Source organism: Scyliorhinus canicula, chromosome 26, assembly GCF_902713615.1.
Source record: "Scyliorhinus canicula chromosome 26, sScyCan1.1, whole genome shotgun sequence".
In the NCBI taxonomy this organism is placed as follows: Eukaryota; Metazoa; Chordata; class Chondrichthyes; order Carcharhiniformes; family Scyliorhinidae; genus Scyliorhinus; species Scyliorhinus canicula.
This window is the reverse complement of record NC_052171.1, coordinates 7,255,289-7,280,367: the sequence shown is the minus strand read 5'-3', so window position 1 is coordinate 7,280,367 and position 25,079 is coordinate 7,255,289. Positions and strand designations below refer to the sequence as shown.

Below are 25,079 nucleotides of genomic sequence, written 5' to 3'. Positions count from 1 at the left end.
CAAGAAGACCGTAGATCAAAGGCAGTCAGGACAGGAATTATAAAGGAAACAGAGTAGACAAAGGTTTTACAACAGTGTCCGAAATCCCTTCAAAACACCCTTCCAAACTCGATCAGGTGAGGCACCTTTATATTGAAAATAATCAGACAATTACTGGCTGAATACAGCTCAGGGAGGTCAGTAAGCAAATTGTTTTGACTGCCTGAGGGTAAATCCTGTGCGCGCCCCCTTACAGAACGTACCACTGTGCCAGGGTGTTCTTCATGTCACCTGCAGGGGCTTCACTCACCTTCATCCTCCGAGACGTCCAGGATTTCATCCACTGTTTCAGGAAAGCTCAGTCTGTGTTTCTCTGCGATAGTCTATCAGGAAGGCAAAGACAGGGCTTGTTAATCTGACTGGGACATCTTTATTTCATGTCGAGAACATGCCTTCCCTCTCAATGGGAAATCCCGTTGACAGGCGGAGGGAGACCCCTGTGACCGGGGAACAGCACACCCCTCAGAAACACGCGGATGGGGGAGGGGCCTGGAATACAGTCTCCGAGTTTAGAATGACACCATTCACGTACTCCCCCTTTAAGGCAGCGTGAAGAGCGGCGATTCTCCCACCCAGCTTGAAGAAACTGAACAACTTTTCTTTATCAACAGCACTGATTCTGTTGAAGAAATTAAGGTGGATGGGTGGGGGGAACCGGAGGAGTTTCAAATGTCTCGGACCACCTTGTAGATGTCTCTGCTCATGCCTTTCTGAGTTTTCACTGATCCCAACATTTGTTACAATCCCGGACCAGACCCCGACATTTGTTACAATCCCGGACCAGCCCCCAACATTTGTTACAATCCCGGACCAGACCCCAACATTTGTTACAATCCCGGACCAGCCCCCAACATTTGTTACAATCCCGGACCAGCCCCCAACATTTGTTACAATCCCGGACCAGCCCCCAACATTTGTTACAATCCCGGACCAGCCCTCAACATTTGTTACAATCCCGGACCAGACCCCAACATTTGTTACAATCCCGGACCAGACCCCAACATTTGTTACAATCCCGGACCATTTCCCAACATTTGTTACAATCCCGGACCAGCCCCCAACATTTGTTACAATCCCGGACCAGCCCCCAACATTTGTTACAATCCCGGACCAGACCCCAACATTTGTTACAATCCCGGACCAGACCCCAACATTTGTTACAATCCCAGACCAGACCCCGCCAACTAATTGAACACAGACCGGGCAGGGTGCGATTAGACTTGACATCTTGCTCCTGCTTGAGCCGGTCCAGATCACATCTCACCGTGCTTATGGCTTCATTGGTAACCATCTTCAAGACGTCCGTCACCGAGATGTAGCCGAGCCTCTTGGCAATAGCCAGCGGCGTGCTGCCGTTCTGAAAATGAACCGGGACAGGACTCAGCAGACGGCACAGGGAGAATCGGTGATCAAAACCAGCACACTTTAACAAGAGCTTTCCAAACTGACAAGGAACTGTCAACTGTCATTGCTTCGTTGCTTCCTGAACTCACTGCTTCATTACAGAGTGCGGCCTTGTCAGAACGGACAAGCCCTCTGGTCTCTGTAGCCCAGCTCCCCACTAGCGTCAACCACTGGGGAGTCAGAAAAAGCACCAAGTCCGGGATTTCTGTCTGCGTTCATCCCAGGTCTGGAATATTCTAACTCCGGCATCAAAGTGGCCGTGGGACCGATTGACGTACAGACTGGCCCAGTCAGCTCTCACAACGTGAGGGAGTTGAATTTATCAGTAAGTCTCACTCCCAGAATCATTCAGTCACCGCGTGTGGATGTGGACATGTGTGTGCGTCTGTGTGTGTCTGCGTGTACACGTTAATTCAATGTCGTCATGGCTAACACAGTAAATGGCAAGCGTCCGGCAACGTACCGCGTTGGTTTCATTTGGCGACGCTCCATGTTTGAGAAGAAGATTAACAATGTCTGTGTGCCCTTGCTGGGCGGCCTGGTGAAGGGGCGTGTATCCAATCTATGGAGAGACAGAACAATCAAACACGCAAACTACACTGGACATGGAACAGCCATCGGACTCTGCCTGCTCCTGTGACCACCTCCACCCTCCCTTCTGGCTTCTACCTCCCATTCAATTCCCTCTGCTTGCAGCCATCAACTCCCCCTCCCACGATGGGCCAGAATAAGGAGGCCGTGCATTGGGGGTAATTGTCTTTTATAGCACTCCTTGTGGGCCAGGAAGAGGAAGAGCGATCTGGAACCTTTCAGACTCCCGTCTCCATCAGGATCAATGGTCTCTTTCCCCCTCGCAACCCTCGATCTGTCTCCATCAGGATCAATGGTCTCTTTCCCCCTCGCAACCCTCGATCTGTCGCCCGCCAACAGGTTTGTCTGGATCTCCGTGACCCCTGACCTCATGGGGTCCAGCTGCCATTTTAAGTCCCCTCGCAAATATGGTGGCTTTGAAATCTGCCTGCACACCCGTTGAGCCATTTGGCCCCATTACCACAGCGCTGTCACATTGCCACTGTCCATGAATGCATTACGTTCAACCCCGCCCCAGATGCGATTGCACCCTCCACCCACATTTCACAGAATTAGGTTAGAAAACGGCCGTACCTTGGTTTTGGAATTGATATTGGCTTTATTCTGGAGGAGGAACTTCACCATGTTGATGTTGCCGTGGTGACAGGCCATGTGCAGTGGGGTGTATCCACTCTGCAATCGAGAGAGGAACCATTTATTTTTCACAGTTCCTCTGGTCTGTTCCACTACACTACACCCTCAGGCAACGCATCCCACACCCGAACCGCCCGCTGTGTGTTAGGGGGGGGATTTTCCTCACGCCGCCTTCCATTCCTTTTGTTTTGCCTCCCCTCTCGAGTTGATGCCGCCTGGCTCTTTGCCCTTCGGCCAACGAGGACGGGCGTGAAATCCGCAGATTCTGGACCTGTGCCCCGTCTTGCTGAGCTGAACACACGTGGCTCGAATTAACTACTCTGCAGATAGCCCCTCTTCACATAAACAAAAATCCATTCGCCTCAACTTTTATGATGCTTTAATTGCACCTCTGGCTCCCAAATAGCCTGGCTGTCTTTCAAACCAGAATGTTTTTTTTAAAACGTGACTGCAGCAGTCAAACACACAGTAACCGAGTCTTTTAACCATGACTGCACCAACTACACAGAAGACAATATGTATGAAACCCCGATATTCATCACACCTCGTCAATGTTCTATTTGAGCTGTGTCTGCCCCTTTCCTTCCAGGGGCTTCTATTTTGCTAACAAGCCCACTCTGGTACTTTGTCAAACATCAGCTGTACTCGTCCCACTCCCTCTGACGCCTCATTTAGTACCCCTCAGAGTAGGCAGCATGGAGTCGATCCCGAGGGAAGGCAACTATTCTCCCTCCCTTCATTCCCAACTTCCCCAAGACCTTTCTCCCGCCCCGGCGTTTTGGCCACTTGACAGCCCGCCCCTGCCGCCCTGTCCGCTGCCCGGGCGAGAACACCAAATGTGGCCATTACCCTGGTTTCTGGTTCCACCGACGCCCCGTGATTGACGAGTAATTCAGCGACAGGCACGCGGTCCTCCTGCGCCACCAGGTGCAATGGTGTCAGGCCGTTCTGTGAGAAATGAGACAAAGCAGAAGAGCGTGACAATTGGCCAGCGCGGCAACCCCAATGTACGTAGCGCCTCCCGCAAGCACTCGGGCGAATGAAATACTTGGAAAACGTCCGTCTCTGGCATCGCGTGGGCACAGCAATTAACCAATCGGATACTCTTCCAAACAAAAATAGGAGATGTGGGTTAAGGGATAAATATTCACTCGGACGCCAGGACAACTTCCTTGTCCGACTTCCCAATGGCACTTTGACATCCCGCTCGAGGCAACTACAAACCAGGGAAAAGGCCGAAGCTTGCCAAATAATAATAATAATCATTTTATGGCCCTGTATTACGGGCACAATCCGCCTTAATTTTATGACGCTAAAGTTATAATTTCCAAATAAAGTTGGCGTCGTTTCAATAGCTGGAAAGCCCGCTCGGAGTCATAAAATTAAGGCTTTGCCCATAATACTGGGCCATAAAATAATCACAATAAAAATAATCTTTATTATTGTCAAAAGTAGGCTTGAATTAACACTGCAATGAAGTTACTGTGAAAAGCCCCTAGTCGCCACACTCCGGCGCCTGTTCGGGTACACAGAGGGAGAATTCAGAATGTTCAATTCACCCTAACAAGCACGTCTTTCGGGACTTGTGGGAGGAAACCGGAGCACCCGGAGGAAACCCACGCAGACACGGGGAGAACGGGCAGGCTCCGCACAGACAGTGACCCAAGCCGGGAATCAGACCCGGGGCCCTGGAGCTGTGAAGCAACAGTGCTAACCCCACCGTGCTGCCCACGTGTCGGCAGAGGTCTGGGTGTAAGACAGAAATAGCTCCATTCGCATCCTGGGGACAGGCCCAGGTTGACCGGCAGCTAGTGAAGGGTGGGTAATATTTTCTCCGGTACCGGGGAAATCTGTCCAACCTGGAAAGGTGGTTGAATCAAAGGCCGTCAGCCTCATTCAGCTATGAGTCCAACGGCCCAACAGGCACACGTGACGGGGGCCCGGACGAGCAGTTTTACTTGAAGGGGTGGAGGATAGGTGAGGGCAGTGTGCGGGAGGGCTCGCGAATCATGCCCACATGTTTTGGGTATGCCCGAAGCTCAGGGGATTCTGGGAAGGATTTGCCGATGTCATGTCCACGGTATTGAAGGTACAGGTGGTTCTGAGTCCAGAGGTGGCGATTTTCGGCCGGGGGGGAGGGGGGAGGTTAGTTTAGGTGGGATCGCGAGCGGAGGAGGTGGGATTGGGGAAGCGTGTGTGGAAGCCATGTTGGTGTATGGTTGTTGGTTGGGGAAGGTGTTCAGACCCACCCCCTCCACCCCCGACGCACATTGCCGCTCGCCATCCTGACTTGGAAATCTATGGGCCGCTTCCTCGCTGTCGCTGGGTCTAACTCGGAGAACTCCCTCCCTGTCTAATTCAGCTTCACCGTCTCACCTTGCTGGTCAGGTTGACATTAGCTTCACTGTCGAGGAGTAAGGTGACCATGTCAATGTGGCCGTCCTGGGCTGCGAGGTGTAAGGGGGTCACTCCCTGGAAGGACTCGGTGTTGGCAGAGGCCCCATGCTCCAGGAGACTCCTGGCAATCTCGGTCTGGTTCTGCTTGGCAGCGATGTGCAGCGGTGCGTAGCCGTTCTGAAAGCAACGCAAACACACACACGCGCGTCGTGACCAATGGGTTTGAGCAGTCAAGTGAAATCAATCAGCAAACAGCACCTTCACCCATGGGTTCAACGTGGAGCTTTCAATCTCCAACAATCTCCATTGTTCTCTCCTTGCCGGCGGTGTCGAGTCCATCTGGCACTGTGGACAGTGTCTGCTGGCTGGAAACCTGGCGATTAATCACTTCACTACCACCCCCGATCCACACACACACACGATAGGTTTTTACAACCATCGATGATAATCGTCATGGTCACCATTCCTGAGATTAGCGACAATGCCAGATTTAGGAATCCAATTCGGATTCTGTGGTGATATGCATCACTGTAGATACACAAGTGGTTAATGTAAATACACGTAGACCAGCTAGACACTAGAGGGAGCACCAGAGACATGACACACAGACACTCAACCAATAGATCAGTTAGATAAGACACGACCAATGAGCATTCACGATACACACAGAGGTGACACTACCACAGGGGGGCACTGCACACATGATCTTCCTCTTTCCAGTGGAGACACTCAGTGAGTACAGACACAGGGTTGATTCAACATCACACCCACCACGTGGATTGTAGCAGACTGGTTCGTCAGTCTGAGTAGCTATAGTAGGATTAACAGTAGCGGCGAGCCCGAGTAGGAGAATTGTAAATAGTTTAATAAACGTGTTGAAGCTATCTCCAAGTCTGAGCCTTCCTTTAGTCAAGTGCACCACATGGAAGCCGCTTATGCTACGCCTAGAGGATAACGAGACAGATTCCACCAGCTCCCCTGATGGGATTTGAACCCGTGGCCCCTGAGCAGGAGTCTGGGGCCTCACGATTACCAGTCCAGCGACGTCGCCCCCATCCCACCCTTTTTCTTTCTGTGCCCCCTCCTGGATTCCACTCATCCTCTGCCAGGGGTATTCCCGTCGGCAATCACGGGAGGGGTGGGATTGAACCCTTTATTCACCTTGGGTGTGGTAACCCCCCCCCCCCCCCCCCCCCCCCCCCCCCACCAACACGATGAGACGAAGCAATGCGTTCCCCCCTGGAGTTCATCAGCAGAGCCCCCCGGGTGCCGTGATTGGTCCAAGCTGTTGTCCTCCCGCGCCTGCGGCTGAAGGGTACTCACCCGAGCAGCGGCCTGCGGAGACGCGCTGTGATTGAGGAGAAGCTTCACACACTCGTGGTTGTCATGGTGAACGGCCACGTGGAGAGGGGTCAGTCCGTTCTGCGGGGGGACAAAGCAGAGTGAGCGTGGAAGGTAAAGTCGGTCTCCCTCCCTCCCCACCTTTCACGGTGACATCCAAATGGAACCACCATTGCTCCGTGTGCGCTCTGACTGGTTCAGTAAACACTCCGACTCCTTGAAGCCAATCAGAACCAATTGTCACAGAATCGGAGGATCCCCACAGTGCAGGAGGCCATTCGGCCCATCGAGTCTGCAACGACCCTCCAGAGGAGGACACAACCTCAACCCACACCCCCGCGCCATCTCTGTAATGCTACCTAACCTACACATCTTTGGACACTAAGGGCCAATTTAGCACGGCCAATCCACCTAACCTACACGTCTTTGGACACTAAGAGCCAATTTAGCACGGCCAATCCACCTAACCTACACATCTTTGGACACTAAGGGCCAATTTAGCACGGCCAATCCACCTAACCTTCACGTCTTTGGACAGTAAGGGCCAATTTAGCATGGCCAATCCACCTAACCTACACATCTTTGGACACTAAGGGCCACTTTAGCACGGCCAATCCACCTAACCTGCACATCTTTGGACTGTGGGAGGAAACCGGAGCACCCGGAGGAAACCCACGCACACACGGGGAGGACGTGCAGACTCCACACAGACAGTGACCCAGCGGGGAATCGAACCCGGGTCCCTGGCGCTGTGAGGCAGCCGTGCTGACCACCATGTTTTGATTTTGAATCATTTTAATTTTTAATGGATTTTACGAGTCAACCTGTGTCGGATCATTGACAGCAAAGTTGGACAATACTTCAATGGATGCGCTGACGATTTGGTGGGTTTAACGGCCCTCCCTGCTGTCAGACCCTTCTCGAGTTATCTGAACACAGGGGATCCCACTGCTTCCCCATCCCAGCTACCTTCCGAAACGTTCAGCGATTCCATCTCCTGCTACGTCTGGGTGTTCGCCTTCACACACACCTCCCACCCAGCTACAACCCGGGAGCGACCGACTGTTCCCGCTTCTCCCGGAAGAATATCCGGGACCAGCCCCAGCCTCTGAAAGAGGCGGAGTGGATCCTGGGAATTACCTTTCCTGCAGCACTGGGATCGGTGCCTCGCTGAAGGAGAAGCTCCATCACTTGGACTTTCCCATATTTCGCAGTGACATGGAGAGGGGTGAATCCTTTCTGTGAACAGACAGGCGGAAAACAAGACACGGTTAAACCCATCGCCACAAGCTGACCATATTAGAACATAAAAGGTACAGGAGTACAACAGACTCCAGGCCCTTCGGCCTACAATGTTATCCTCAGCTAGCATCAATCGAACCTACACCCCTTCAATTTGCTGCTGTCCACGTGAAATTAATTGAAAATCGCTTATTGTCACAAGTAGGCTTCAATGAAGTTACTGTGAAAAGCCCCTAGTCGCCACATTCCGGCGCCTGTTCGGGGAGGCTGGTACGGGCCTGTCCAAGAGTGGCTTAAATGTCCCCAATGACTCTGACTCCACCACCTCCGCTGACAGTGCGTTCCACGCACCCACCACTCTCTGTGTGGTGGGGAAGGCTTCGCTGGCTGGGGTTAAGGGGTCGGAATACTCGGCAATTTCTGTGTCAGATCACGCTCCGCATTGGGTGGATATGGTGCTGGAGAAGGGGGTAGCGCAGAGGCCGGGGTGGAAATTAGATGTGGAAATTTTGGGGGAACCAAGGGTTCTGTGACAAAAATGGAAAAGGTAATTGAGGAATATGTAGGGTGGGGATGATCCGAGTCTTTGAAGGAGTAGGAGATGTGTGTGAACCTTGCTGGGGGGCCCCCCGCTAATCACGTTCATATGTTTTGGTTCTGTCCAAAGCTGGAGGATTACAGGAAGGAGGTGTTTAGGGTAATCTCTAAAGTGGTGCATGTGATACTGGACCCAGGCCCTCAGGAGGCCACATTCGGGGTGTCGGACCAGCCGGAGTTGGAAACGGGCGCGGAGGCAGATGTTGTAGCCTTCGCCTTGTTGATCGCCCGAAGGCGGATCCTGATGGGATGGAGAGCGGCCTCTCCACCCTGTGCCCTGGCTTGGCGGGGGGCCCTGCTGGAATTCTTGACGCTTGAGAAGGTTAAGTTTGAACTGAGGGGAAGGATGGAGGGGTTCGACAATTCATGGGCGTTATTCATTCAGCACTTTCAAGAACTGGATAACATCGAACATTAGTTGGGGGGAGGTGGGTGGGTGGGAGGGTTGGTGGGTAGAGGGTCTGTATGTGTTAATGGTGACTATGGGTGATCCCTGAATCCTTTTTGCCATTTGTTTATGTTTGGGGTTTGGTGGGAAGATGGGATCGTTGTTATTGATATGGGGATTGAGACATTTGTTACTGATTATTGTTTATTGTTGGCGGGTGTAAATGTGGGAGAAAATGTGAAAAGGGAGGGGAATAAAAAATGTTTTTTTAAATGAAAGCCAACACACCATCCGCCTTCTGAACAACCTCGTCAACCTGGGTGGCAACTTTGAGGGATCGATAGAATCATAGAGTTTACAGTGCAGAAGGAGGCCATTCGGCCCATCGAGTCTGCACCGGCTCTTGGAAAGAGCACCCTACCCAACCCCACACCTCCATCTTATCCCCGTCACCCAATAATCCCATTTAACCTTTTTGGAGACTAAGGACAATTGATCATGCCCAATCCACCTAACCCGCACATCTTTGGACTGTGGGAGGAAACCGGAGCACCCGGAGGAAACCCGCGCACACAGGGGGAGGATGTGCAGACTCCGCACAGACAGTGACCCAGCCGGGAATCGAACCTGGGACCCTGGAGCTGTGAAGCAACTGTGCTAACCACTGTGGTACCGTGCTGCCCCAATATACGTGGACCCCAAGATCCCTCTTCACACACTTCCAAGAATCCTGCCTTTAACCCTGTATTCAGCATTCGAATTCGCCCTTCAATTTCCATTCCAGTACTCTGCTGCTTGAAGGCTCTATTGATACTGGTCGGCCCCCCTGCAATACTGGCTGCTTTTCAAGGGTGAGGCAATAGACTGACATGGCCAGTGGGCCCAATCCTGCTCTTCTCCACCATACGCACCGTCTAACGCTCAATCCAGGGCCTCAGGCTGTTCTCCAGCCAGCATCCCGATGGGAGTCTGGGCCAGGAACCCAACCTGCACCGTTCAGATTCCTGAATGGGGACTGAATTCCCTCTGAGGGACCCCGTGCACTCTCTCACGAGACGTCATTCCATTCCCCGGATCGTCCACTTACCTTGGTCATGTGCGTTTGCAAAGCCCCGTGGTCAAGCAGGACCTCTGCCACCTCCCGGTGGCCCTCCCTCGAAGCCATGTGCAGTGGTGTGTGGCCTGTCGTGGTCGACGATTTGGGGCACGCTCCTTTCTCCAGCAGGAGCTGGACAACGTCGAGGTTCCCGAGACGGGCTGCACAGTGCAGGGGGGTTTGATCGTCCTGAGTGGGCACAAACCAAAGCGTTCAGGTCACAACGATTCCAGTTTGGAAGCTTCTACTCATTGGGGAAAGGTTAGCCCTTTATTCTCAAGTAAATCAAAACATTTTCTTTCATCCATCCGGCTAGATGGTACACACTGTTTGCCCAGGACGCCATCCAGGGCAAAGCAGCCCCGCTTGATCGGCACCCCACCCACAAACATTCACTCCGTCCCTCACCGACGCACAGTGGCAGCCGTGTGTACCATCTACAAGATGCACTGCAGCAACTCACCAAGGCTCCTTAGGCAGCACCTTCCAAACCCATGACTACCATCTAGAAGGACAAGGGCAGGAGATACCTGGGAACCCCACCACCTGGAGGTTCCCCTCCAAGTCACTCACCGCCCCGACTTGGAAATATATCGGCCGTTCCTTCACTGTCGCTGGGTCAAAATCCTGGAACTCCCTCCCTAACAGCACTGTGGGTGTACCTACACCATAGGGACTGCAGCGGCTCAAGATGGCGGCTCACCCACCCCCGTCTCAAGGGGATGAGCAATATGCTAGCCTACCCAGCAACATCCCATAAAATAAATAAAACATACGGATAATCAGAACCTCTCAATTAGATTGCAGACTGTAACAAATTCCCAGGTGTCTATTATTCTATATATAGCCCATCTAATTTCTCACTCTCTCAGCTGCCAATTGTTTTATTGGCAGATCATGTCTCCTATCACTTGTGATTCAACATGGCCGCCTGTACCTCCTGCTTTCTCACCTATATCGAGTTGGCGGCCATGACAGAATGAACGACACTCCTGAGTATTTTGAGATCTCCGTTTCCCATATGTAGGAACGTAATTACATTTTTCCGGCTGTTTCTTCCCTTTCAGAGCAGGCCTGAGCTGAACTGAAGGTACATTTCAGCGGCTGGTGTATCGAAGGCTGATGGGGCAATGCACATACTTGGATAGGGCAGCATTAAACAGCTCAGAATCCCAGAGACATTGCCCCCACACTCCCCCACCCCCCCAGCGCCAACAGGTAAAATATCAACAGCCCACGACTTTCCCAGGCGAGGAGGCACATCCCTGGTTTACTGAGCGAGAGAGGTTGATGTGGGAAAGGGTTGTGGCACTGGTTACAGGAGCACGGTGTCTGAACGGGAATACTCTCGACTGCTTGTCATTCCAGAAGTCTCTTCTGACGCATTGGTGGGGGAAAAGGGAGGGACGTGCGGGATTATTGACTGTCCCTCCAAAATCAAATTTAAAAAGGGGGTTCACTGCACGCATCAGAAGGAAATAGTGAGGGTTTGGAGAGAGAGAGAGAGAGAGTCTGCCAAAACATAATTCCAGGTTTGCTTTTTTTTTTTGCAAAGAGAAAGCAAAATTATGCAAAAAGAAAAGTCTCAGGCGCAGGTACAGGCACAGATACAGGCACACACAGAGATACAGGCACACACAGATATACAGGCACACACAGAGATACAGGCACACACACAGATACAGGCACACACAGAGATACAGGCACACACAGAGATACAGGTACACACAGAGATACAGGTACACACACACAGACATACGCACACACACACACAGGCATTTACACACAGACATTGGCGCGCACACACAGACATTGGTGCGCACAATACGCACACACACACAGGCATTCGCGCACGCGCACACACACAGACATTGGCGCGCACACACACGCATGCACACACACAGGCATTTGCACACACACACAGGCATTCTCACACTCACGCACGCGCACACACACACGCATGCACACACACAGGCATTCGCAAACACATACGCACACCAGCATATGGGCACACGCACACAGGTGCACAGACACACACACAGGCATACGCATACATACACACACACACACATATGCACAAACCCAGAGACAGACACACAGAGGCATAGACAGACATGCTTTCCCATATTCGGACAATTATCTGGTTTGCTGGACTCACTTTGGCTTTGGCATCAACCTGGGCCTTGTTTTGGAGTAAAAAGCGTGCCACCTCAGTCTGCCCGGCTCTCGCTGCCATGTGCAGCGGAGTCTCCACTTTCTGCAGCAAATGAGAGAAGAGGAATCAGAAGGTTTATCCCAGAGAACTCCAAGAATCAGCCCGGGCCCCAACGAGACTTCCCACGTGGTGCCTGACAAGCCCTGTCCTGTGCCCGGTCATGTGCCCGTACAGCGAGAGGCCTCTCACCCGCCCTTTAATTCACAGGGCAACTGGAGAAGGGGCAGACATTGTCTCTGCTGCGGACGGAGTGGGCCTTGCTAGGCGGGCTGGATCGAGGATTCGTCTCTCCAATCTCCCGCAGACACAACTTTGCAAACAGAAAGGGCAAAAGAAAATGAAGATAAGCGGCAAACGATGGAGCAAAAACCCTTTGGCATGCAGAGGTTGAAGGGGAGGGGGTCAAAAGGGGTGGGGGCGAAACAGAGGTCGAACCACTTGACACTTGCCCCAGCCGGGATGTCGGAGCCGAAGACGGGGCAATACGCGGCTGAAGGTTGTGTCACGATCTACAGCGAATGCTGAAGCAGCTGGATTCCCGGAATTCCCGGAATTCCCTCCACTCAACACCCCCCTCCCCCACCCCCTCCCCACTGCGCACGAGATTAGTGTCAACCCTGACCGAGGGGCATAAATGGCCGACGCTGTTTTCAACTTGTGTGAGGAGAATCGGCATGAATGGAAGTGGAGACCTCAGGGGTTCAATGGCCGATCTACTTACCACTGGACCTGGGATAAATGGAGCTTTGATTCCCCCCCCCCCCCCCCCATGTGGGAGATCTCCCATTCCAACGCTTCCCTGTACCCATCCCGGCCTAACACTGGAAGCTGGTTTGTCCTGGTCACCCATTCTCGTCATGCGACTAACCTGGCGCATGTCCAAATGGTATCGACTTCTTAAAGATAAGAAATGGTTGACGTACGGGGAGAGATGGGGTCAGTTAGGATTACATTCCCTGGGGTTTAGCAGAATGGGGGTGGGGGGGGGGGGGTTTGGGCCAGGACTGGACAAGAGGGACGTTGCTGAGGGTGGGTGCGTCCAGGACCAGGGGGTCACAGTCTGAGGATACGGGGGGGGGGGGGGGGGGGGGGGGGAGACCATTTCGGACAGAGATGAGGAGAAATGTCTTCACCCAGAGAGTGGGCGGCCTGTGGTATTCGTTACCGCAGGAAGTAGTTGAGGCAAAAACATTGGATGTTTTCAAGAAGCAGTTAGATCTAGTACTCGGGATGAAAGGGGATCAAAGGAGATGGGGGGGCGGGGGTGGGGGGGGGGGTGGGCGGGTTTGGGCTATTCAGTTGGATGATCAGCCATGATCAGAACGAATGGCGGAGCAGGCTCGAAGGGCCCAATGGCCTCCTCCTGCTCCGATTTTCCCTGTTTGCGTCTTATCTTTAAGGTGCGGTCCGGGCGGCCAACCTGCCAGTCTTCGGGAACGGAAGGCCAATCACCAGGACACCGCTGCCAGTGAAGCCAGGAAGGCGCTAAATGTCAGGCCCAAAGATATCGGAGGAGGGGAAATGGCTCCAGGGATGTGTTCCATCAGACCCAGTGATGGTCAGCGTCAGGCCTAGACTGAGAGGCCTGGGGCCCAATCTCTCTCTCTCTCTCTCGCTCAGTGCAATCGCTCACTCACCACGTTGGATACATTCGGTGAGGCTCCGTGTTGCAGTAACTTGGTGACGATATTGAGGTTTCCCATGAAGGAGGCAACGTGGAGGGGCGTCAGTCCTGACTGGAGAGCAAGCAGAGACACAGCCGGGTTAGAATTCGTCAGGCAGAGTCCACGAGGAACTCCGCGACACCAGTGGCTCCCAAATCACGGCACAGCGTTAGACACCGAGAACATCTGGAGGCCCCAACTCCGTCCTTCCCTCACTGGGAACTTTAAAAACACTGCTCCCCGGCCTGTGTCGTTACCTCCCCCTGTCTCTCTCTTCTCCCAGGGTTTTGGAGCCCGTTTGAGTTTTGTGAAGCCACACGAGACGCTTCAGCTCCGAGTCCCATTGTTCACGGGGCCACGGGCCTGACCAACATAGAATAAAGATGTAAACCACCCACGTGCCACCCTTTCCCAGCTGGCACACACTCGGGAGGACCAAGGTTTTTCGTGTCTTGGAGAAATGGGCGAACGGTAGCACAGTGGTTAGCACTGTCGCTTCACAGCACCAGGCTCCCAGGTTCGATTCCCGGCTTGGGTCACCGTCTGTGCGGAGTCTGCACGTTCTCCCCCGTGTCTGCGTGGGTTTGTCCGGGTGCTCCAGTTTCCTCCCACAAGTCCCGAAAGACGTGCTGATAGGTGAATTGGACATTCTGAATTCTCCCTCCGTGTACCCGAACAGGCGCCGGAATGTGGCGACGAGGGGATTTTCACAGTAACTTCATTGCAGCGTTAATGTAAGCCGACTTGTGACACTAATAAAGATTATTAAAGTTTCATTTTACACAAACACACAATGATTCAGTCAGACGTTAAACCTTTTGTGACCAAATTGTCCAAAATGTGATGCTACCAACTCCGTCCGGGGATCGGAGCGATTTTGGCATTGACGGCCCAACCCAAGGCCCCTTGAGAAGGTGGTGGGATGGACTGTCCCTTTAACCGCTGTGACATCAGCCCACATCACACCACACAATGCTGGAGGCAGAATGTACGTTTCAGTGTGCGTGCGTGGCATGCATGCTTGCACAAGTGTGTGCATATTTTTGTGTATGTTCGTGTGCTTTTGAATGTGTGTGTGTGTGCATGTGTATGTGCATTTTAGTATGTGTGTGTATGTTTATGTGTCCATGTATGCTTTTGTGTGAATTGTGCATTTCTGTACGTTTTTGTGTTGAAGTATGTTGTGAGTGCGCGTGTGTATGTGTGTGTTTTTTGGTGTGTCATTGCATGTGTATGTGTGTCTGTTGTGTGTGTGAGTGTGAGTGTGAGTGAGTGTGAGTGAGTGTGCGTGTGAGTGTGTGTGCGTGTGTGTGTCTGTGTGAGTGTGCGTGCGTGTCTGTGTGTGAGTGTGTGAGTGTGTGTCTGTGTGCGTGCGTGTCTGTGTGTGAGTGTGTGTGCGTGTCTGTGTGCGTGTCTGTGTGTGTGTGAGTGTGAGTGTGTGAGTGCGTGTGTGTCTGTGTGTGTGTGTGAGTGTGAGTGCGTGTCTGTGTGCGTGCGTGCGTGTCTGTGTGTGAGTGTGTGTGCGTGTCTGTGTGCGTGTCTGTGTGTGTGTCTGTGTGTGTGTGAGTGTGTGAGTGCGTGTGTGTCTGTGTGTGTGTGAGTGCGTGTCTGTGCGTGTGTGTGTCTGTGTGTGTGCGTGTCTGAGTGTGTGTGCGCGTGCGTGTCTGTGTGTGTGAGTGTGTGCGTGTCTGTGTGTGTGCATGTCTGTGTGTGTGTGTGAGAGAGTGTGAGTGTGTGTGTGAGTGTGTGAGTGAGTGTGAGTGTGTGTGTGAGTGAGTGTGTGTGCGTGTGTGTGTCTGTGTGAGTGTGCGTGCGTGTCTGTGTGTGAGTGTGTGAGTGTGTGTCTGTGTGCGTGTGTGCGTGTGTGTCTGTGTGTGAGTGTGTGCGTGTCTGTGTGTGTGTCTGTGTGTGTGAGTGTGAGTGTGTGAGTGCGTGTGTGTCTGTGTGTCTGTGTGTGTGTGTGTGTGTGTGTGTGAGTGTGAGTGCGTGTCTGTGTGCGTGTGTGTCTGTGTGTGAGTGTGTGTGCGTGTCTGTGTGCGTGTCTGTGTGTGTGTCTGTGTGTGTGTGTGAGTGTGTGAGTGCGTGTGTGTCTGTGTGTGTGTGCGTGTGAGTGCGTGTGAGTGCGTGTCTGTGCGTGTGTGTGTGTGTGTGTGCGTGTCTGAGTGTGTGTGCGTGTGCGTGTGTGTGAGAGTGTGCGTGTCTGTGTGTGTGTGCATGTCTGTGTGTGTGAGAGAGTGTGAGTGTGAGTGTGTGTGAGTGTGTGTGTAAGAGTGTGCGTGTCTGAGTGTGTGTGAGTGTGTGTGCGTGTCTGTGTGTGAGTGTGTGTCAGTGTGTGTGAGTGAGAGTGAAAGTGAGAGTGAGTGTGTGTGTGAGCGTGAGAGTGAGAGTGAGTGTGAGTGTGAGTGTGTGTGCATGTCTGTGTGTGTGTGAGTGTGAGCGTGAGCATGTGTGTGTGTGTGTGTGTGTGTCTGTGTATGTGAGTGTGTGTGTGTCTGTGTATGTGAGTGTGTGTGTGTGTGTCTGTCTGTGTGAGCGTGAGAGTGAGTGTGAGCGTGAGAGTGAGAGTGTGTGAGTGTGTGTGCGTGTCTGTGTGTGTGTGCGTGTCTGTGTGTGTGTGTGTGTGTGTCTGTGTATGTGAGTGTGTGTGTGTCTGTCTGTGTGAGCAAGAGAGTGAGAGTGAGTGTGTGTGTCTGTGTGGGTGTGAGAGTGAGAGTGAGAGTGTGTGTGTGAGTGTGTGTGCGTGCCTGTGTGTGTGTGTGTCTGTGTATGTGAGTGTGTGTCTGTCTGTGTGAGCGTCTTTCTGTGTGAGCGTGAAAGTGAGAGAGTGAGAGAGTGAGAGAGTGAGAGAGTGAGTGAGTGTGAGTGAGTGTGAGTGAGTGTGAGTGAGTGTGAGTGTGTTGGGGCTGGTTTAGTTCCGCTGGTTGGTGATGCGGAACGAGGCCAGCAGCGTGGGTTCAATCCCCGGACTGGCTGAGGTTATTAATGAAGGCCCGGCCTTCTCAACCTCTCCCCTCACCTCAGGTTTGGTGATCCTCAGGTTAAACCCCCTCAGGATAAGTCAGCTCCCCCTCCTCATTGAGGGAAGCAGCCTATGGTCATCCGGGACTCTGTAGACTTTACTGACTTACTGTTAGTTTGTGTTTATAAGTGTGTGTTTTTGTGGGAATTGTGTGTGTGTGAGTGTGAGTGTGTGTGTGAGCGTGTGTGAGCGTGTGTGTGAGTGTGTGTGTATGTGTGTGTATGTATGTATGTGTGTTTGTGTGTGAAGGTATGTGTGAGTGTGTGTGAGTGTGAGTGAATGAGAGTGTGTGTGAGTGTGTGTGTGTGTGTGAGAGTGAGTGAGTGAATGTGTGAGTGTGCGTGTGCGTGTGTGAGTGAGTGTATGTGTGTGTGTGTGAGAGTGAGTGTATGTGTGCGTGTGTGAGTGAGTGTATGTGTGTGTGCGTGTGTGTGTGTGTGAGTGAGTGTATGTGTGTGTGTGTGTGTGAGAGAGTGAGAGAGTGAGTGAGTGTATGTGTGAGTGTGCGTGTGTGAGAGTGAGTGAGTGTATGTGTGAGTGTGCGTGTGCGTGTGTGTGAGTGAGTGTATGTGTGAGTGTGCGTGTGTGTGTGTGTATGCGTGAGTGTGCGTGTATGTGTGTGTGTGTCTGTGTGTGTATTTGTGTGTGTGTATTTGTGTGTGTGTGTGTCTGTGTCTGTGTGTGTGTCTGTGTCTGTGTATTTGTGTGCATTATTGTGTGTTTGTGCATGTGTATTTGTGTTGTGATGAATGCAGATATATTGTAATCCAGATGTTTGGTGCAGTAAGGGTTAAAAGTCTGGTTTAGACTGTTTGACTGCTGCAGACACGTTTTTAAAAGAAATCCTAGTTTGAAACGTTGGGAGCCAGGGGTGCAATTAAAGCACCGTAAAAAGCTTGGGCGATAGGAATATTGTTAAAATTAGTGCGGGGGAGAGATTGTGTGTGAGAGATTGTGTGTGTGAGCTTAAGTGCGAGAGATTGTGTGTGAGAGGTTACTGTGAGAGATTGTGTGTGAGAGGTTGTGTGTGAGAGGTTGTGTGTGAGAGATGGAGTGTGAGAGGTTGTGTGTGAGAGGTTGTGTGTGAGAGGTTGAGTGTGAGAGGTTGTGTGTGAGAGGTTGTGTGCGAGAGGTTGTGTGCGAGAGGTTGTGTGCGAGAGGTTGTGTGCGAGAGGTTGTGTGCGAGAGGTTGTGTGCGAGAGGTTGTGTGCGAGAGGTTGTGTGCGAGAGGTTGTGTGCGAGAGGTTGTGTGCGAGAGGTTGAGTGTGAGAGATTGTGTGTGAGAGATTGTGTGTGAGAGATTGTGTGTGAGAGGTTGAGTGTGAGAGGTTGAGCGTGAGAGGTTGAGCGTGAGAGATTGAGTGTGAGAGATTGTGTGTGAGAGATTGTGTGTGAGAGGTTGAGTGTGAGAGATTGAGTGTGAGAGGTTGTGTGAGAGATTGTGTGTGAGAGGTTGTGTGTGAGAGGTTGTGTGTGATTGAGTGTGAGAGATTGAGTGTGAGAGGTTGAGTGTGAGAGATTGAGTGTGAGAGATTGAGTGTGAGAGATTGTGTGTGAGAGATTGAGTGTGAGAGATTGAGTGTGAGAGACTGAGTGTGAGAGATTGAGTGTGAGAGATTGAGTGTGAGAGATTGAGTGTGAGAGATTGAGTGTGAGAGATTGTGTGTGAGAGATTGAGTGTGAGAGATTGAGTGTGAGAGATTGTGTGTGAGAGGTTGAGTGTGAGAGATTGTGTGTGAGAGATTGTGTGTGAGAGGTTGAGTGTGAGAGATTGTGTGTGAGAGGTTGTGTGAGAGATTGTGTGTGAGAGGTTGTGTGTGAGAGGTTGTGTGTGATTGAGTGTGAGAGATTGAGTGTGAGAGGTTGAGTGTGAGAGATTGAGTGTGAGAGATTGAGTGTGAGAGGTTGTGTGTGAGAGATTGAGTGTGAGAGATTGAGTGTGAGAGGTTGTGTGTGAGAGGTTGAGTGTGAGAGATTGTGTGTGAGAGATTGAGTGTGAGAGATTGAGTGTGAGAGATTGAGTGTGAGAGATTGAGTGTGCGCGCGCACACTGACAGTGAGAGACAGGGTGGAGGGAGGGTGCTTAATTCCCTATTCAAGAAAAAGAAGATTGCCTCTTCTTCTCCATCAACAACGATCCATGTTGGGAACCGTTTTCCGGAGTCTCACATTTCAGGGCTGCGCATTCCCAGGATTCTCTGATCCAAACCGCGAATCCCTGGAGGCCAAACGCCCGAGTTCCCATCACTCGCTAGAGCAACACAGGAAAATGGCAGCAGCATTTCCTCCCCACCAATCAACCATCGGACCCTTACCTCAGTCACAGCCTCCAGAGAGGCTCCGTGTTTCAACAGGAGATCCATCACTCTGATGTGGTTCTTCTTGCAGGCAATATGTAACGGAGTGAAGCCGTTCTAGGAAACAGAGTGAAGGGGACATGTCAACTTGAACAAGCAAACTCTGACTGATCATCGAAATGAGGTGGAAGAGCCCATTGCTGGCCGACCCCCGGGGAGAGGAGGGAGGGGAATGGGGAGTCAGGGCAACCACGGACAACACACCAGAGAAAGGTCCTGATGACTGATTGACCACTGGCTCAGGCACACACCGGACAGGTCATTGTGCTGGAAAGTGCAGCCGGACGCCCGGTGTCTGAGACCCGATTTCAGAGCATGATGGGAAAATGGTCAGGCTGATGTTGCGGCTTCAAGAGTAGCCTGGGCCTGCCCCACGGGAACACGCAAGCTGAGCAGGGTCGCAAAGTCAGGCCGGTAAGGGGGCCAACCAAGGAAGAGATGATCGCAAGACAAGGTCTTATCTCACAACTAACTAAGAGATCATCGCAAAACAAGATTGTGTCTTGAGGAAGGAATGGGAATGAAGGGCTTGTGCATTAACTGGGACAGAGCGATGACTACAGGCTAACGTTAAGGACGAGAATACACCCCCAGAAATTGCAACCAAGAGGGTAACCCTCACACCATCGTGGTCTGACCAGCTGCCTCAGTGTGGGTAATACCACCCCTCTGTGGGTGAATTAGTTATTGATGAATAAGAGTGTTTAAACCTCGCTGTTTAAAAAAGGAGGTAGGCAGAAAGCAGGAAAATATAGGCCAGTGAGCTTAACTTCGGTAGTAGGGAAGATGCTGGAATCTATCATCAAGGAAGAAATAGCGAGGCATCTGGATAGAAATTATCCCATTGGGCAGACGCAGCATGGGTTCGTAAAGGGCAGGTCATGCCTAACTAATTTAGTGGAATTTATTGAGGACATTACCAGTGCAGTAGATAACGGGGAGCCGATGGATGTGGTATATCTGGATTTCCAGAAAGCCTTTGAAAAGGTGCCACACAAAAGGTTGCTGCATAAGATAAAGATGCATGGCATTAAGGGTAAAGTAGTAGCATGGATAGAGGATTGGTTAATTAATAGAAAGCAAAGAGTTGGGATAAATGGGTGTTTCTCTGGTTGGCAATCAGTAGCTAGTGGTGTCCCTCAGGGATCCGTGTTGGGCCCACAATTGTTCACAATTTACATAGATGATTTGGAGTTGGGGACCAAGGGCAATGTGTCCAAGTTTGCAGATGACACTAAGATGAGTGGTAAAGCGAAAAGTGCAGAGGATACTGGAAGTCTGCAGAGGGATTTGGATAGGTTAAGTGAATGGGCTAGGGTCTGGCAGATGGAATACAATGTTGACAAGTGTGAGGTTATCCATTTTGGTAGGAATAACAGCAAACGGGATTATTATTTAAACGATAAAATATTAAAGCATGCCGCTGTTCAGAGAGACTTGGGTGTGCTAGTGCATGAGTCACAGAAGGTTGGTTTACAAGTGCAACAGGTGATTAAGATGGCAAATGGAATTTTGTCCTTCATTGCTAGAGGGATGGAGTTTAAGACTAGGGAGGTTATGTTGCAATTGTATAAGGTGTTAGTGCGGCCACACCTGGAGTATTGTGTTCAGTTTTGGTCTCCTTACTTGAGAAAGGACGTACTGGCGCTGGAGGGTATGCAGAGGAGATTCACTAGGTTAATCCCAGAGCTGAAGGGGTTGGATTATGAGGAGAGGTTGAGTAGACTGGGACTGTACTCGTTGGAATTTAGAAGGATGAGGGGGGATCTTATAGAAACATTTCAAATTATGAAGGGAATAGATAGGATAGATGTGGGCAGGTTGTTTCCACTGGCGGGTGACAGCAGAACTAGGGGACATAGCCTCAAAATAAGGGGAAGTAGATTTAGGACTGAGTTTAGGAGGAACTTCTTCACCCAAAGGGTTGTGAACCTATGGAATTCCTTGCCCAGTGAAGCAGTTGAGGCTCCTTCATTACATGTTTTTAAGGTAAAGATAGATAGTTTTTTGAAGAATAAAGGGATTAAGGGTTATGGTGTTCGGGCCGGAAAGTGGAGCTGAGTCCACAAAAGATCAGCCATGATCTAATTGAATGGCGGAGCAGGCTCGAGGGGCCAGATGGCTGACTCCTGCTCCTAGTTCTTATGTTCTTATGTAACAGCAGTTCTCCACTGTACCGTCAGTGTTTGAAGTTGTATAATCTCGTTATGTAGCAATGTGTGGTTTCTATTCCAGCACAGCTCGATCTTGTGCAGATCGCCAATAAATCTGAAATTTAAGACTGGATTCAGCTCACGTCTCTGACTCGTTTACCCAACTCGCTCACTATCCACAAAGCAAGGGTCTTTACAGCAACAAAACTGATCTGAAATTAGCCTTATCATGGGGTTTACAAATCTGACAAAATAAATGGAGAGGGGGGGGAAACAGAACTAAAGCTTGAAAAGCAAAAGGCAATCTGAAATTACCCCTCCCCCCTCCCCCCCAGGCCATCACTCTGATAGGAGGGGTCACTCCCCCCTCCCCACCCAGCCCATCACTCTGATAGGAGGGGTCACTCCCCCCTCAGCCCAGCACTCTGATAGGAGGGGTCACCCCCCCCCATCACTCTGATAGGAGGGGTCACTCCCCCCTCCCCCCCAGCCCATCAGTCTGACAGGAGGGGTCACTCCCCCCTCCCCCCCAGCCCATCAGTCTGACAGGAGGGGTCACTCCCCCCCCATCACTCTGATAGGAGGGGTCACTCCCTCCCCCCCCAGCCCATCACTCTGATAGGAGGGGTCACTCCCCCCCAATCACTCGGATAGGAGGGGTCACTCCCCCCTCCCCCCCCAGCCCATCACTGATAGGAGGGGTCACTCCCCCTCCCCCCCCCCCCAGCCCATCACTCTGATAGGAGGGGTCACCCCCCTCCCCCCAGCCCATCACTCTGATAGGAGGGGTCACCCCCTCCCCCCCCAGCCCATCACTCTGATAGGAGGGGTCACTCCCCCCTCCCCCCCAGCCCATCGCTCTGATAGGAGGGATCACTCCCCCCTCCCCCCCCAGCCCATCAATCTGATAGGTGGGGTCACTCCCCCCTCCCCACCCAGCCCAGCACTCTGATAGGAAGGGTCACTCCCCCCCCCCCCCCCAGCCCAGCACTCTGATAGGAGGGGTCATTTGGGTATTGTTAACGGCTGGGGTGGAAGGAGGGGGGGTGGGGGGGGGAAGAGAGAGAGAGAGAGAGAGGGAGACAGAGACAGCATGAGAGAGAGAGAGCGAGAGAGTGACTGAGAACGAGAGAGCGAGCGTGAGAGAGAGCAAGCGAGGGAGATAGAGAGAGGTAGATAGAGGGAGAGAAAGAGTGAGATAGAGAGAAAGAGATAGAGAGAGAGAGAGAGATATAGTGAGCGAGAGAGAGAGGTAGATAGAGAGAGAGAGAGAACGAGGTAGAGAGAACGAGATAGAGAGAGAGAGAGAGAGAGACAGGCAGACTAACCAAAGCCCTGGCACTGGGCTTTGCCCCTTTGTCCAGAAGCAGCCGAGCGACCTTGTGGTGACCACAGTGAGCGGCTACATGCAGCGGGGTGAGGTTATCCAGCGTCACATCATCAATCTCAGCTTCGTACTGAAGCAGCAGTCGCACACAGTCTAAGTGGTCGCCCTGCGCTGCCATGTGGATAGGAGACAGGCCATTCTGGAATGCAAAGAAAGAGCAAGAAGGAAGGCAAGAACAGAGTCATTTCAGACGGAAACAAGAAGATCAGCTCCTTGCCAGCCGGCGTCTGCAAGGAGGGAGGGGTGGGCACTCAGTCCGGGTACAGGTGTGGGCTCTCAGTCCGGGTACAGGTACAGGTGTGGGCTCTCAGTCCGGGTACAGGTACAGGTGTGGGCTCTCAGTCCGGGTACAGGTGTGGGCTCTCAGTCCGGGTACAGGTACAGGTGTGGGCTCTCAGTCCGTGTACAGGTACAGGTGTGGGCTCTCAGTCCGGGTACGGGTACAGGTGTGGGCTCTCAGTCCGGGTACAGGTACAGGTGTGGGCTCTCAGTCCGGGTACAGGTACAGGTGTGGGCTCTCAGTCCGGGGACAGGTACAGGTGTGGGCTCTCAGTCCGGGTACAGGTGTGGGCTCTCAGTCCGGGTACAGGTACAGGTGTGGGCTCTCAGTACGGGTACAGGTACAGGTGTGGGCTCTCAGTCCGGGTACAGGTACAGGTGTGGGCTCTCAGTCCGGGTACAGGTGTGGGCTCTCAGTCCGGGTACAGGTACAGGTGTGGGCTCTCAGTCCGGGTACAGGTACAGGTGTGGGCTCTCAGTCCGGGTACAGGTAGAGGTGTGGGCTCTCAGTCCGGGTACAGGTACAGGTGTGGGCTCTCAGTCCGGGTACAGGTGTGGGCTCTCAGTCCGGGTACAGGTACAGGTGTGGGCACTCAGTCCGGGTACAGGTACAGGTGTGGGCTCTCAGTCCGGGTACAGGTACAGGTGTGGGCTCTCAGACCGGGTACAGGTACAGGTGTGGGCTCTCAGTCCGGGTACAGGTAAAGGTGTGGGCTCTCAGTCCGGGTACAGGTACAGGTGTGGGCTCTCAGCCCGGGTACAGGTACAGGTATGGGCTCTCAGTCCGGGTACAGGTACAGGTGTGGGCTCTCAGTCTGGGTACAGGTACAGGTGTGGGCTCTCAGTCCGGGTACAGGTACAGGTGTGGGCTCTCAGTCCGGGTACAGGTACAGGTGTGGGCACTCAGTCCGGGTACAGGTACAGGTGTGGGCTCTCAGTCCGGGTACAGGTACAGGTGTGAGCTCTCAGTCCGGGTACAGGTACAGGTGTGGGCTCTCAGTCCGGGTACAGGTGTGGGCTCTCAGTCCGGGGACAGGTACAGGTGTGGGCTCTCAGTCCGGGTACAGGTGTGGGCTCTCAGTCCGGGTACAGGTACAGGTGTCGGCTCTCAGTCCGGGTACAGGTGTGGGCTCTCAGTCCGGGTACAGGTACAGGTGTGGGCTCTCAGTCCGTGTACAGGTACAGGTGTGGGCTCTCAGTCCGGGTACGGGTACAGGTGTGGGCTCTCAGTCCGGGTACAGGTACAGGTGTGGGCTCTCAGTCCGGGTACAGGTGTGGGCTCTCAGTCCGGGTACAGGTACAGGTGTGGGCTCTCAGTCCGGGTACAGGTACAGGTGGGGGCTCTCAGTCCGGGTACAGGTGTGGGCTCTCAGTCCGGGTACAGGTACAGGTGTGGGCTCTCAGTCCGGGTACAGGTACAGGTGTGGGCTCTCAGTCCGGGTACGGGTACAGGTGTGGGCTCTCAGTCCGGTACAGGTGTGGGCTCTCAGTCCGGGTACAGGTACAGCTGTGGGCTCTCAGTCCGGGTACAGGTACAGGTGTGGGCTCTCAGTCCGGGTACAGGTACAGGTGTGGGCTCTCAGTCCGGGTACAGGTACAGGTGTGGGCACTCAGTCCAGGTACAGGTACAGGTGTGGGCTCTCAGTCCGGGTACAGGTGTGGGCTCTCAGTCCGGGTACGGGTACAGGTGTGGGCTCTCAGTCCGGGTACAGGTACAGGTGTGGGCTCTCAGTCCGGGTACAGGTACAGGTGTGGGCACTCAGTCCGGGTACAGGTGTGGGCTCTCAGTCCGGGTACGGGTACAGGTGTGGGCTCTCAGTCCGGGTACAGGTACAGGTGTGGGCTCTCAGTCCGGGTACAGGTGTGGGCTCTCAGTCCGGGTACAGGTACAGGTGTGGGCTCTCAGTCCGGGTACAGGTACAGGTGTGGGCTCTCAGTCCGGGTACGGGTACAGGTGTGGGCTCTCAGTCCGGGTACAGGTGTGGGCTCTCAGTCCGGGTACAGGTACAGCTGTGGGCTCTCAGTCCGGGTACAGGTACAGGTGTGGGCTCTCAGTCCGGGTACAGGTACAGGTGTGGGCTCTCAGCCCGGGTACAGGTACAGGTGTGGGCTCTCAGTCCGGGTACAGGTACAGGTGTGGGCTCTCAGTCCGGGTACAGGTGTGGGCTCTCAGTCCGGGTACAGGTACAGGTGTGGGCACTCAGTCCAGGTACAGGTACAGGTGTGGGCTCTCAGTCCGGGTACAGGTACAGGTGTGGGCTCTCAGTCCGGGTACAG

The 25,079-nt window shown here is 52.8% G+C and overlaps 1 protein-coding gene across 1 annotated transcript in view; it reads right to left on the bottom strand.

Moving 5' to 3' along the window:
• The window catches only part of LOC119957547 (ankyrin-1-like), a 299,752-nt gene that overhangs the window by 80,095 nt on the left and 194,578 nt on the right, over positions 1-25,079 (bottom strand). Inside the window, exons 9-21 of the mRNA XM_038785694.1 lie at positions 22,465-22,662; positions 18,942-19,040; positions 13,581-13,679; positions 11,887-11,985; positions 9,720-9,917; positions 7,546-7,644; positions 6,388-6,486; positions 5,044-5,241; positions 3,517-3,615; positions 2,608-2,706; positions 1,907-2,005; positions 1,304-1,396; positions 290-362 (exon numbers count right to left, since the gene is read on the bottom strand). Coding sequence (XP_038641622.1) covers positions 290-362; positions 1,304-1,396; positions 1,907-2,005; positions 2,608-2,706; positions 3,517-3,615; positions 5,044-5,241; positions 6,388-6,486; positions 7,546-7,644; positions 9,720-9,917; positions 11,887-11,985; positions 13,581-13,679; positions 18,942-19,040; positions 22,465-22,662 — 1,552 coding nt within the window. The remainder of the gene's footprint in view (positions 1-289; positions 363-1,303; positions 1,397-1,906; positions 2,006-2,607; positions 2,707-3,516; positions 3,616-5,043; positions 5,242-6,387; positions 6,487-7,545; positions 7,645-9,719; positions 9,918-11,886; positions 11,986-13,580; positions 13,680-18,941; positions 19,041-22,464; positions 22,663-25,079) is intronic.